Source organism: Hyposmocoma kahamanoa, unplaced genomic scaffold, assembly GCF_003589595.1.
Source record: "Hyposmocoma kahamanoa isolate Upper Pololo Valley unplaced genomic scaffold, ASM358959v1 95, whole genome shotgun sequence".
NCBI classification, from domain to species: Eukaryota; Metazoa; Arthropoda; class Insecta; order Lepidoptera; family Cosmopterigidae; genus Hyposmocoma; species Hyposmocoma kahamanoa.
Window position 1 is genome coordinate 10411446 of NW_020654972.1, and position 13322 is coordinate 10424767.

Below are 13322 nucleotides of genomic sequence, written 5' to 3' on the forward strand. Positions count from 1 at the left end.
TAGGGTCTCAAGGGTAAACCTACGGAAGCGAGCAACATCAACCCCCGTGTAAAAACTGTACCCCAAAAACCCGCTATTTTTTTTCTCAAATAAAAGTAAATGAAATCATAAAAAAAAGAATCAAAATCGGCTCACAAAAAGTTATCGCGTAACATAAACACAAAAAAAAGTACAGTTGAATTAAGAACCTGCTCTTTTTTTAGAAGTCGGTTAAGAAAGAATGTTACAAAATCAACTGACCACCGAAAAAATACATCCGCTACTTAATTAACTGGACGGGTACAATAGATCATTCCATACGTAATTTGGTTGTCCCTAGACCACATGACATTTGCAGCTTACAACCCACACATTCCGTGTTACATTGCGGGCCAATATAAACTGGACACTTTGAAAATAAGATGTTGTTACAGTTTCTTTTGGAAAAACGTGCAGCAAGTTATGACTTTAATTTCTAAGTTTGGTATCTCGACTGTGAACTGGCAACCTGTACTATTTCAATTTTGACAACTTACCTGTAAGTGAAGAAAAAATCATTTACATAGCATCTGGTTTATTAAATAAAAATACGAAGTGTACATACATATATGTGTAATAAAAATATCTGCAAAAAACTGCGTATTTTTATTTTAAACCAGATGCTATATGTATAAATGACGCAAACAATTTTTTTCTTTCATTGCCAGTTCTCAGTCGATTTTTCATTTCATTCATAAAAAAGCTGAATTTTATCGTGAACAGGACACCAAGTCGTTCATTGGTTAAAATAAGTAGACAGTAACATTGGTACGGTTTACGATTTATCAATTTTTAAACTTTGTTTTAAGCGCCATCTGTGAGAAATTTGTTTCTTCATTCAGATAGGTACCTTTACAGCTACCATCGCTGACTAGAAGTATCGCTAAAATCATTGTTTATTTCAACCATCCGACTAACCATTTGGAAAATTTTAAACCATCTTCCTGATGAATTAGATGCTTTTGAGATAGGCCGCCATTCATTGATGTCAGCATTGTAATGAAACCTGTACATAATATATCGATAATTGTAACTTTTATATTATAAAAAAATACGACATTAAAAGTTCGTTGAATTCCAACTATTTGTCAAGTTTTATTGAGATCGGTTACCGGAAACTGCGCGAAACTGAATTCGTCCCCTAGTTTTGCCACCCCTAGAAGTGGAATATTTTCTTCAAATATAAATGGGACCAGTACTGAGCTACCCTCTTTCCAACAAAAAATAATCATCGACATTGGGTCACTGATGCCCGAGTAATCACGAAAGATGTAGACAATAATCTCAGTACAGAGTACTAAAAAGCCGACCTCAAAAGTACGTGGAATTACATGTATTTGCCAAGTTTAATTGAAATCGGTTAGCAGGAGAGTGCGCAAACCCGGATTCATCCCCTAGTTCGCCACTATACGGAACTTGACACAGGAGATAATAAAAATCGGTTCTCACTACTCAAAGTATATTGAGAGAGAAAAACGCCTCGAATTGGAGAATAGCAAAATCAAACATTAAAATAATTACTCCTTATTACAAAATTTAGGCGCTATTTATAAAAATGAACTTTCATGCATGAACAGCCACCCTTAGAGGTGGATAATTTTCTAAATTAATAATAATAATGCACACACTCAACGTAGCCCCGCACTAGGGATACCCTGTGTCACGGGTGCCATGGACACACACGTAGACAACCACAAATTACACCCAAACTCACGAGATAAATAAATGTAGGCCATACAAATATTTCTCCCGACCCGGTCGAACCTGGGACCTCTGCATGGCAGTCCGGCATGGGAGGCAGTTAAATGGGATCACTATGGAGGTACCCTCTTTCCAACAAAAAAAGAATCATCAAAATCGGCGTTATCGCCTAACATACATACAAAAGAAAAAAAAACCATACAGTCGAATTGAGAACCTCCTCCTTTTTTGAAGTCGGTTAAAAATAGTTAACAATTATTCATCAATCCTGACCTAAAGTTACTTTTTTTGTGATTTTTAAGAACGTCGATAAGAGCAGGAAGCTACATCAACTATAAGGCAAAAGAAACCTAAGAAACACAAATAAGATAAATGACACAGACGAATAGACATACAAACAAACCAATACACATATGTATAAAGACTTCAAACTTATAACTCCCCTCTTTTTACATCATTGTTTATATTTCGTCGTACGAATCTATTCATTTAGTAATAATTAACTATAATGTAAAGGAACTTCCGTTTAATAACGTTATCGTTATGTCATATCTGCAAACGACAAGGCGGCTGCCGTGAAACGATAAAATTTTAGAAACGATCCAGAACAACTAGGCATGACTGTCGTTCAACGATAAAAAACTCCACGTCACAGTCACGACCGATAGTCGTGATATGGGAACAGGTTAGGCACGACAGTCGTCAAACGATGAATAAAACGTCATAACAGGAACGCGACTTATCTTCTACTGTTTCAGTAAGTTTGTAACGTATTATAGCATATATAATGTTACACATGAAGCTTTATTATTATTGTTTCATGCTATCAAGTCGAGGTATGACCGCGCCGACTTATCGTAGGTGATATTTTTACCTAAATAGCTTTTTTATTGCAAACGACATTTAAACTATAACGAACAAGGACGCGTCGACATTTCCCGCCAAATTACATCAAATAGAAATTCTACCAAAAGGAAAGTTTATCGTTATCTCAATTGTTTTTTTTAATATAACGTAAGCGATCGCACTTATTATTGCAACCGACATGGTACATCGAAATGACAATACACATCTCCCATTTTATTGGCATATTTTTCATTGCAAGTGTTACTTTAAACGCATGAAAGCCATAATAATCTTTAGATGTAGATAGCAAAAACATTATAAGTACAAAAAAAAAAGGTTTAATATCCATTATTTTGAAAAGAGCTTCAGCTGTCGTACAATCGGTTACGAAATTCATTATTATTATATTAAAATTTAATTTAGCATCACATTTACATGTAGAAATATTTAAAAAATCCTCTCCTGTAAAATTTGTTTTTTGTTAGTCGGCGGTAATCGTGGGCTTTACACAGACATTCTATCGCTCGTGATACAGCGATTTGGAAGGAAAAGGGAAAGATCGCGTGTTTCACGCGGTATATCCTGCGCTATTAGCCTTTACATGGACGATCTTTCCGTTGTAACAAAAACGAAAAGAACGTTTGCAACAGGCAATCGCGCAAGATTGCGCGTACAGGCTTTTCCGCGCGCAATCCTGTACGCTCTTGAACACGCACGATAGAGTGACTGTGTAAAGGGGGCTAATGACTCGAAGTGTCGGGATGAACCAGTCACACGCCTCATCGTAAGCGATACGCCTATCTACAACAGTTCCAGTGCCACTCTGAACTTTAAATCGCAAAGACCTAAGCAGTGTACTGCCACTGCATCCGTCGCCGTGAGATACAAAGTTGACAAGTTCCAGTGTGACTGTGAGGCTTGCGAGTCACGTCCTGACGCGTCGCGACGCTTCGCCAGTGTTAGTTGAGCCATAGTTTCACCAGCACCATTACCTTTTGAAACCGGAACGCAGTAATGTGAGTATTACTACTTGGTGGCAGAAATAGTTATTATTTTCAAAAGATTGTACTTTATTTTGGCGACATTTTTCCAACACTTTAGAGACGTGGCATAATGCAGCAAAATTTTCGTCTCAAGAGATTGTTCTATCAAGAACATAAATCTCTGTTGCTTTTTTAAAATGACTTGAAAAGTATATTTTAAATGCATTGTTCTAGAATAACTTACCGACATGGTATCATAGTTACGTAGGCTTTGAAATATGTGAGGTAGACGCGGACGTCATTGCACGTTATTTATAAACATTTTGCCTTTTAGTAATTAAAATGTAGGTACTCTCTTACATAGCCCATTACGAAACATGGGAGAGAAAGTTAAATTGAAATACATTTACTTATTAACTTACTATCGAACAGAGAGAGGCAAGCGCCCGGGTTTTAACCCTGCGCCTTGTTAATGCCGGGATTTAATCGGGTTAAATCCCATTATTGCCCGAAATCTAGGGCAAAAACTAACATTTAAATCGTGATTTATTCAAATGTATTATTACAATATTTTTAATGCTTACTTACGTATTTTGCCTTTTTGTTGAATCGATTCGCTTGAAAATCACATTCACATGAATCGATACAAAAACTCGTTATCGTATACACTAAAATCGATTTTCAATAAAAATCGAATCGTAATGTTCATGCATGCCTAGTAGAAATGAGACTCCACAGAATTCCAAGGTGAGTTTTTGTTACTAACACAAATTTTTAAGTTACTTAGTTGCTAACTCTATGGATTCACATTGTGTTGAGTTGCCTCTTTTTTGTCTAATAAAGATTTTAGCATCTAAATTTATAATAAATGTGAAACTATATCAAATCCCGTATTATTTTATGTAATATTTCCGCTTACAATTTTTGGCGGGCATGGGTTAAAACCAGGCAGTCGGGCAGATTGGGTTTTAACTCACTGCCTATCTCTGCTATCGAACGAAACTGATTTTTCTGTAGATAAACGTGGTAAAAAATGAAAATTTTGCGGCACATTTTGTTGTTTTTTCGACCGAAATTTAAGCCAATCATGTTTCAAGCCCCATGATAGGTACATTTCGTTCTCCTTTTTCCATTATCAATTAAAAAAGCTAGGTTTTTTTTTTTTTTTTTTATTACTATATATCGCACCCTTAGTAATATAAGGGCACAATCCAAAAAAAGTAGATTTTTGGGAAATCGCGTATTAAGATTCTGGATTCCTACATTACACCTATTTTTTCAAATAATATGCTTATTATTTAAGTTATAAATATGAAATTTGGCAGATTTGTTCTTTGATAAATGTATTATAAATAGCAATAAAAAAAAATAATATAAATAAATTCCATAAGTTTCAAGCAAGTTAAAAAAACACTTTCAAGTTAGACCCATATAGTACAAAAAATATAACAGAAATATGGAGCTATATAAGTTTGATCCCATTTATTATTTAAGTCCCTATCAATTCCCAAATTTCCCAAAAATCTACTTTTTTTTGGATTGTGCCCTTATATTACTAAGGGTGCGATATTAGTAATTTCGTATTTGTAACCAACTTTAAAAAAGGCGGAGGGAATTAATTCGACAGCAATTTTTTTGTGTATAACTTATTACTCCGACGTTTGTGAACCAATTTCGATGAATCTTTTGTTAGAAGGTATCAGTAACGGTCTCTTTCAAATTTGATGAAAATCAGGGGATGAATCGGGATTATTGAATTTCACCCTCTTTTTGTTAACCTTTGTGTTAATTTCAATAAAAATGAAATGTTATGTGGACACGGAATTAAAAATAATTAAAATAACGATAATAATCATTCATTTCGGAGTCTGAATCCATAGAGTTGGTAATAAAATAACTTAAAAATTAGTATTAGTAACAATTGGGAAAGTACATTTTAATAGTGATTAATGAGATTCCCTTGTAGAAAGGCTCGAGGCCCAGTTACCAGCGCCTCACCATTGGAGAGTCCCATCTAGTAGCTAGGGTCCTAAGGATGCCATTCGTGCAGCCTCGTAGCCAAGTCAGGAGTGAGGCACAACGCTTTTGTATGGACGCGCAGTCCGCCGTGAAGTTCACCCACAGGCTATACGTGTAGAAGGACTGGCAATATGCTTTGATAAGTAAAACCTTGACCTGGTCGCTACTACGTGCACACCTGACTTGATCTTATGATGGAAATGGCAGCCAGATGAGAGAATCTCCGCAACAGTTTGACGTGAACTTCCATATTATCATAATAATTATTATTATTTATTTCGGAAATGGTTCATAAATTGTTAGTAAATTACAAAATGCTTCTGTCTAAGGGTTAGTTAATTGCACAATACATAAGGACATCAATACAAAAACAAAACAACATTAATTTTCTAAGCGACCGCATGTAGTCGCATCCAGTGAGCGAGCATCGGTGCATCCCTGCAGGATGCGGTTGGGGCTGTCGCGCAGGCGGCGCAGCATTGACGCGAGTATATTATGCGTCTCAGTTGTTGTTGAGGAGGCTGCGGTAACGACCACATAGAAAGAGAATAAGCCAACTTTGTCAATAAACTGTGTCGATATTTTTATATCGATTTTTTTATTAAAAAACTTATTAATGTCGATTCTTCGTGCGGTTGAAATATGTCAAAACATCTATTTTGTGTTTCACTTCACCGTAGGCGTGTATGCGCACGGCATCCGATTCGTATTTGTTCCGCATCCGAGACTACACAAATCAAGAAAACTCGACCCATTTCGGATGTCGCTTGTGCACTAAGTCCGATTCGAATAATGAAATACGAATATCGCTCGTAGCCCTGTGACATTTCGGATCGTCATTTCACGGATTCGGAAGTGATACGAACTGGACGTGTGCGCAAACGCTCTAAGATCATTGTTGTTATTTATTAGTACTACCCGTACCCGGCATGAGTTGCAATGCCACTGAAAGTGTGTAAAGTCCCCAATCCATATTAGCCATTAGAATTACACGATTAAATTCCGCCTTCCCCTTTCCATCAACGGGTGAAAAGACGTAGGCTTGGGTACCACCCCTACGATATACCCTAGATTCGTACGAAGCGTTACGCTTCCACATTTACATGGCGAACGGCTATGGAGTGGAATTCCCTGCCTGCAGACTTGTTCCCTGAACGTCATAACTTGGACTTTTTCAAAGCGAGAGTGAATAGGAATTATTTAGATGTGTATGCTCCGTCGTCGACCTAATCGTCACTTTCCATCAGGTGAGATGGAGGTCATTTGCACACTTACATTTCATAAAAAAAGCCGTTTTGTGGCCATGGGTGCAACAACTAACTAAAGTTTTACCGCAATTGGATACTAATAATGCTTATAATTATGGCCGTTGTTGCTGTTGGCAAGGAGTGGGTTGTGGAGGAGACCTGTGACCAGTAGTAGATTTTAATACATCTAAAATTTTTTCGAGTGTAATCACAACAAGTCACAGAAATTTTACCGCCATCGGATGAAAAATAATTGAATGCATAAGTAACAAATATACTTACCTACATTCATTGTTATGTACAATCTGTATGGGATGCCGTAATAAAATTTTAAAGGGTTTGCCTATGGTCAATTTTGTCCACAAAAATACACCATATGAGGAGTGTCGAACCCTCAACCCTCTCATAATACGGATTTCTTATTAGTCTCTTTTTATTTGCGAAATAAGGTGGCTTTCTGTTGTCTCATATGAGACAAAGGCGTACGTATAAAGGCTTACGTAGATTTGCGAAATGTAAACGCTTGTCCTAAAAACACCTACGAGATGAGTTCACTGGCACATGTTCAATTTTGGTGTCATTTGAAAGCTAATATAAATAACTACCGCTAAGAACCAAAAGTAACTAATATAATAAGCACAGTAAATAAATATTGATTTAAAAAGTGATATTTTTTGTTACTACAGTTCAGGATCGAGTGGTTTGCATTAATATTAGCCATAACTGGTTCATGACTTATCATCCCAGTTAAACGTGACCAAAGACCCGTAAAGAACCACAAATGTCGGGTTATTTAAAAAAATACGCGATTTTAGAAAGAAAAAATAATTACTTAAGTTAAGCACTCAATAAGAAGAGAATGAACTCAAGAAAATGTATTTATTTTTCGCAGTTGGACAGGTTTTTGTCATCAAAATTGACCACAGATAATATCTTTAATTTTTTATTGTTACACCCCCCCTTCTAGATTGCATATACCTAAAAACATATGAGCAAACTGACATAGCAATAATCTTATTGTTTTTTATTTGCATGATATCAAGTGACGAGACCAATAAGTTGTGCGACTGGTTGTAAGCGACACGCCAGTCCATAACAGTTACAGTGCCACTCAGAGCTTTAAATCTCAAAGATCTAAGGAGCACTGCCACTGCGCACGCCGCCCTGAAACATAAGTTGACAAGTCCCATGTGCCTGTAATTTCACCAGCACCCGTACCGTTTAAAACAGGAACCCAGTAATGCTCACATTATAGCTTGGCGGTGGGCATAGATAAGGTGACAATACTTCCATGGACGAACTCTTTCTCAAGGAGCTTTCAGTTCTACAACAGAAAAATCTCTAATAATTCATACTTTTGTAACAAATGAACCATAAGAAATGTATACCGATATAAAAACAAATATTAAAAAAGACCTCTTTAAAACGGTCAGCATTGTAACCATAACGTTATCGTCTACTGGCGTACCAAAATACACTGGTAAAATATCCCCTTAGCATCGCGGCCAGCAGTGTACGGCCAAATACACTTACCGGCACTCGGAGCGTAATACAGTTGACCAAGGAACACGTTTTCGCTTTTTGCCAACCGGTCCCGACGACGAACGTCATAAAATCGTGTAGCCTTGCCTTTATTTTACACCACCACTGAATTTTCTACGTGCAAACACTTGAAATGGTCCTGAATTAACAGACATACGTTTTTATGAACTAAAAGATAAATTGGTGTCTTTGAAATAAGTAGTGCTCTCGTTTTGTTGTCTTGATAAGTAGTTTCATTCAATTTAATGAGTTTGTTACAAAAGAAAGTAAGTCGTTTCTAGGCTAGAAGAAATTTCGATTAATTTAATAACTTATTTTTTTAATTTCTATTTCTTTGTAATATTAAGTTTATTGAATATTACGATGTTTTACTACCATGAGATTCATTATTTTTTTTATAAAAATTACTTCACTAGTTTGGAACCAGCGCCTTCATCATACCATGGCTGACGATCTTCCATCTGTGCTACGACCAAAATTTACTTACGAACTTTCCTATGTTATTGTTGCAGATTTTGTTTTTAGTTTTGAACGACTTTTTTGCCGTATCTCTGAGAAATCTATGAAAGTTATTATTTTTTAATTTTAGATTCGTTGCATAGTATGCCAATTAGTATTCTGCTGCAAAGAGTGTCGCTGGAAACACGAACAAACAGCACATGGTCTAAAATTCGATTGCCCAGTCTGCCGAGGCCTGAAATTTCTTTGCGAGCCTGATAAATTAACTTTACACTTCCTAAAACATCTTGCAGAAGAACACTTACCATTACATTGCAGTAAATGTAATAAAATATTCAATACGATGAATGACATAACTGACATAGATAAATGTACGAGCATCAGTGAATTAGTCGAAAATAATGATTTGAAAAAAGACGAAGAGAGATTTAAAGAACAATTTGAGGAGATCTTTGATAAAACTAGTCACGAAGATGATTTTGAAGCTATTGTATTTGTTAATAAATCCAGTAAAACAGCAGTGATTACTCCTGTTCTAAGGAAAAAAAATTTAGTCGATTATGAATCTAGTGAAGATGAGATTAGAGATGAAGCCAAGACTCCAAAAACACCTTCTGTAAAATTAGCACCTAAAACACCTAAATATAAAAGACAAAGATCAGCGACTCCTCATGTAAAAAAGCTACTAACATTGATGAGACAAAAAGTTATTGGAGAAGACGGAGAAACTGTAGATGGTGGTATTGAAGAAGATTCTCCAATTATAGACAAAACTACGCCGTCAAGAAATGATGAAACAAGTAAGTGTAATAGACATAATAATATTTCATTATTTTCTGTATAAATTCTTAATCACAAATATCTCCCTATGAGTATAGTAGAAAGAGGTAAAGTTGTTACTTGTCTGATAACATTTTACTAAATTATTTGAAGTACATGCGCCTACTCAAACCATCACTATACGTGACCACCCAACTTCACGGATCACTAGAAATATCTGCTATCAAATACAGCTACGTGATGATGCTAAGGAGAGGTATCGTATGACTGGCCTAGTTGAACACGGCGCACAAAGATCTAAAAAAGAATGTTAACGTTTGCCTTTTTGCTGAACGAAAAGCGTATTTTGACCAATTTGTCAACAAAAACATCTAAATGCCTAAACTTCTCTTGAAGAATCTAAAAAGTACTGCTCTCCCAGGTCCCAAAATAAAAACCATAAGCTGCCACAATGTCTTCTAGACCCCCAGAAAATCAACTCCCATTTCATGAATGTACCAGGTACCAATAATGTTCTATCATCCGATATTTGCTATTTTCACTCTCATAGACGGGGCTCTTTTGTGTTTCACTTAGAACCAGTTACGGAAGATACTGTGGGTAAAGTAATTCTTAACATTAAGTCCAATGCTGAAGGAGCTGATCGCCTCAGTAGAGATATGATTTTACTCATCCTACCTTACTCTCTGCCCATTATTACAGGCATGATCAATAGATTCATCGTAACTGGCATATTTCCGACTGCATGGAAAACTGCCATTGTCAAACCTATCCCAAAAGTTAATAGCCCCAGCGAACTTAAGGATTTACGCTCCAGTAGTCTACTTCCCTCTTTATCAAAAATTTTGGAAAAGATTGTTTATGACCAATTTATCAAGATATTGTGAATCTGATGATGTGTTACCTGATTTACAGTCTGGTTTTAGAAAAGGGCGAAGTACGACAACAGCGTTGTTAGGTGTTATTAGAACATACCCGCTCACGCGATGCGCTCCTCCTACCGCAAAATGGCGTCTGTTTTGTTTCGCAAATTAGAAAAGCATTCAGTTTAAATACAAGTTTTTATAAATAAAAATTATTATTCTGCATTGCTAAATAAATACCTCCGTACTACCAACAAAAACATCTCAAATAAAATGCAGTAATACACTGCAAATCCTGCACTTAAAAAGCACTAATGAAATTTTTGGTCTACTTGGTTAAATATGATAATATTCCGTTTGAGTGGTTCTAACGTTTACCATGAAATTACTCCTCAAAGTATAGTTTATAAATATTTATATTCAGTGTAAACTTAAAAAACGCTACTTACGGTATGTTTTCAATAAATAAACACCGAAATCACCAGCCCAAACAATAACACACACGATTGTCGTGACGTATTTTTGAAGTTGTTTATTTTTTTTTAAATCACAGACCCAGGCATTAAAAAATTATGGTTTGCTAGAGTAGTTACCGAAATAGCAATTAATATTAGTTCTTTTACCTGTTATAACTTCGATATCCGATAAATCGGTATAAAATCATCACCGGCACCTCCAGGTGTGGTATGCGTCTACGGCTGCATGTATCGCGTGAGCGGTTAATTTCTAGTCAAGACAAAGGCAAAGCTACTGTCCTTCTCTTACTGGATTACTCAAGGGCATTCGAGTGCATTAACCACCAACTTCTTCTTTCCAAAATGGCGTTTTATATTTTTGATGACTCTGCGATAGTATGGTTTGGCTCGTATTTGAGGGATTGTGCGCAACGTTTTGAGATCAATGCGGCCAACGGCTCTACCTTGGCCCCGCAGGAGGTGCGTGTGGATAGAGGAGTGCGTCAGGGGTCTACATTGGGTCCTCTCCTGTTTATACTGTATACCTCCGATATAACTTAGTCTTTCAAACATTCTCAGTATCACTTGTACGCAGATGATCTACAGGTCTATTTGCCTGGGTGTCTATGATATCAACGAGACAATTAAAGCCCTGAATGAAGATCTCGCTAACATCGTAACATGGTCTGCGAAGAATTGTTTAGTACTAAATCCCTTAAAAACAAAGTACCTAATATTAGGCTCTTGTAAACAAATTAAAAAGACTATTGAGCAGAATGTCGCTATAAATATGTCTGGTGTGAGTATTGAGCTGGTGGACGAGACTCGTAACCTGGGTATTTTGATGGATGGTAGACTTCGTTTTCAACAATATTTGCTTGAGATAGTACGTAACTGTTTTTACCGTCTCAAAGTACTATAATAGAGGGCTGTAGCTCAGATGCATTGCGAGAGGTACTTTTAATAATATAAAACGGGATTAACTTCAAACTTTGGTTTATTTTACCATTTTACATATTTTATACTTTTGGGTTACGAAACAATAATCTTACTATGATATGTCAAGATCCTTCCTTATTTTCTTAGCGTTCCAAATACAAACTATAATCACTACCTATGTTCAGCCAGCAATCCTACTCAAAGAGTACAGCCTAGTCTACATCCCTCTTCCTCACAGCTGAAGGGGTGAATATCCCTAGCTGATGGTCTACCTATGATAGGCAACTTACATCTGCGATCAGCCTTTACTACAGGCTAGCCACACACTGCTCGGAAGTCACTAACTTACCAACAAGTAAACCACCGAGGAGGCTATGGCTTTGGTCTGCCAAAAACCTATCTAAAAGGACAGACCATGATCACATCCTAAACAAACAAATCAAAATATTTTCACTAGTTAGCTATCCTATCTAATTAGGGAACCTGACTAAACCCTAACACTTTATTTTAGCGACCCTAAACTGGCTGAACGATCCTAATAAAAATTCTAAACATCACTACAAGTTCCTAACTATCTCAGCCTAAGCTATCTCCAACGTGCATGCTGCCACAACGACGACACAGGCTTGAACATCCATCGGACGATCACTGGGTTACATCACTATTGATCTCCCAGCTGCCTTAGTCCTCATTTTGCAGCTATCACGTTCCATCAGCTTCACTTATCATCCTTAAACAACAAGAACCAACCCACGTATAACGTCAACAACATATTCTAACTACATGTCCTCAGACATACATATGGTATGAGGGTATACCACATGAAGAATTTCTAATAATTAAATAAATATATTTTCCCAGAATGCAGACAGTCCTTGATCAACTGGAAGGATGAGCACGAACTATTCGCACATACAGGATAATATATCTATCAAATTTAAAAAAGAAAAACAAAAGTAAATTTTATCTATTTGATGGTGTATCCTCTCCTCCCTTCCTTCCAAGTCTGCATGTACAGGAAAATATCAATTTTTCTCCAAATATTTCTCATAAGGTCGATATCATTCCACATGAAAAATAAATATAAAAATTAATTAACCTAGTAGAAACAAACACATTAAATTCCCTCATATAGAAGTTTTTCATCCTATTCACATGGAGTAGATTCTGCCTACACAACCTTTTCCTATTCATACCTAATCTGCACATAATACAATTAATCCTACTCAACCAATTCACTACCCTAACCTTCGCGTATCATATCTCTTAGATAAAGCAATCCTGTCTTTCTTGTCAAACATTCGCTTCCGATGCGATTGTAAACTATCTATACATTCCTTACGAGAACTCATCGAAGCTGCTCGTTTTACGTAGTCACTTCGCAGATTCGCCACATTACTTACGCGAACACGATTAGAAATGTCGCTTTTCGAATTGTATTTTATATTTACTTTCGGCAAAGCATAATTA

At 36.4% G+C, this 13322-nt stretch overlaps 1 protein-coding gene across 1 annotated transcript in view; it reads left to right on the forward strand.

The window, feature by feature from the left end:
* LOC113238356 overlaps positions 1-13322 on the forward strand; it is a 27701-nt gene that overhangs the window by 6823 nt on the left and 7556 nt on the right. The window contains exon 2 of the mRNA XM_026475197.1: positions 8946-9615. Within this exon, the coding sequence (XP_026330982.1) occupies positions 8946-9615 (670 nt within the window). The remainder of the gene's footprint in view (positions 1-8945; positions 9616-13322) is intronic.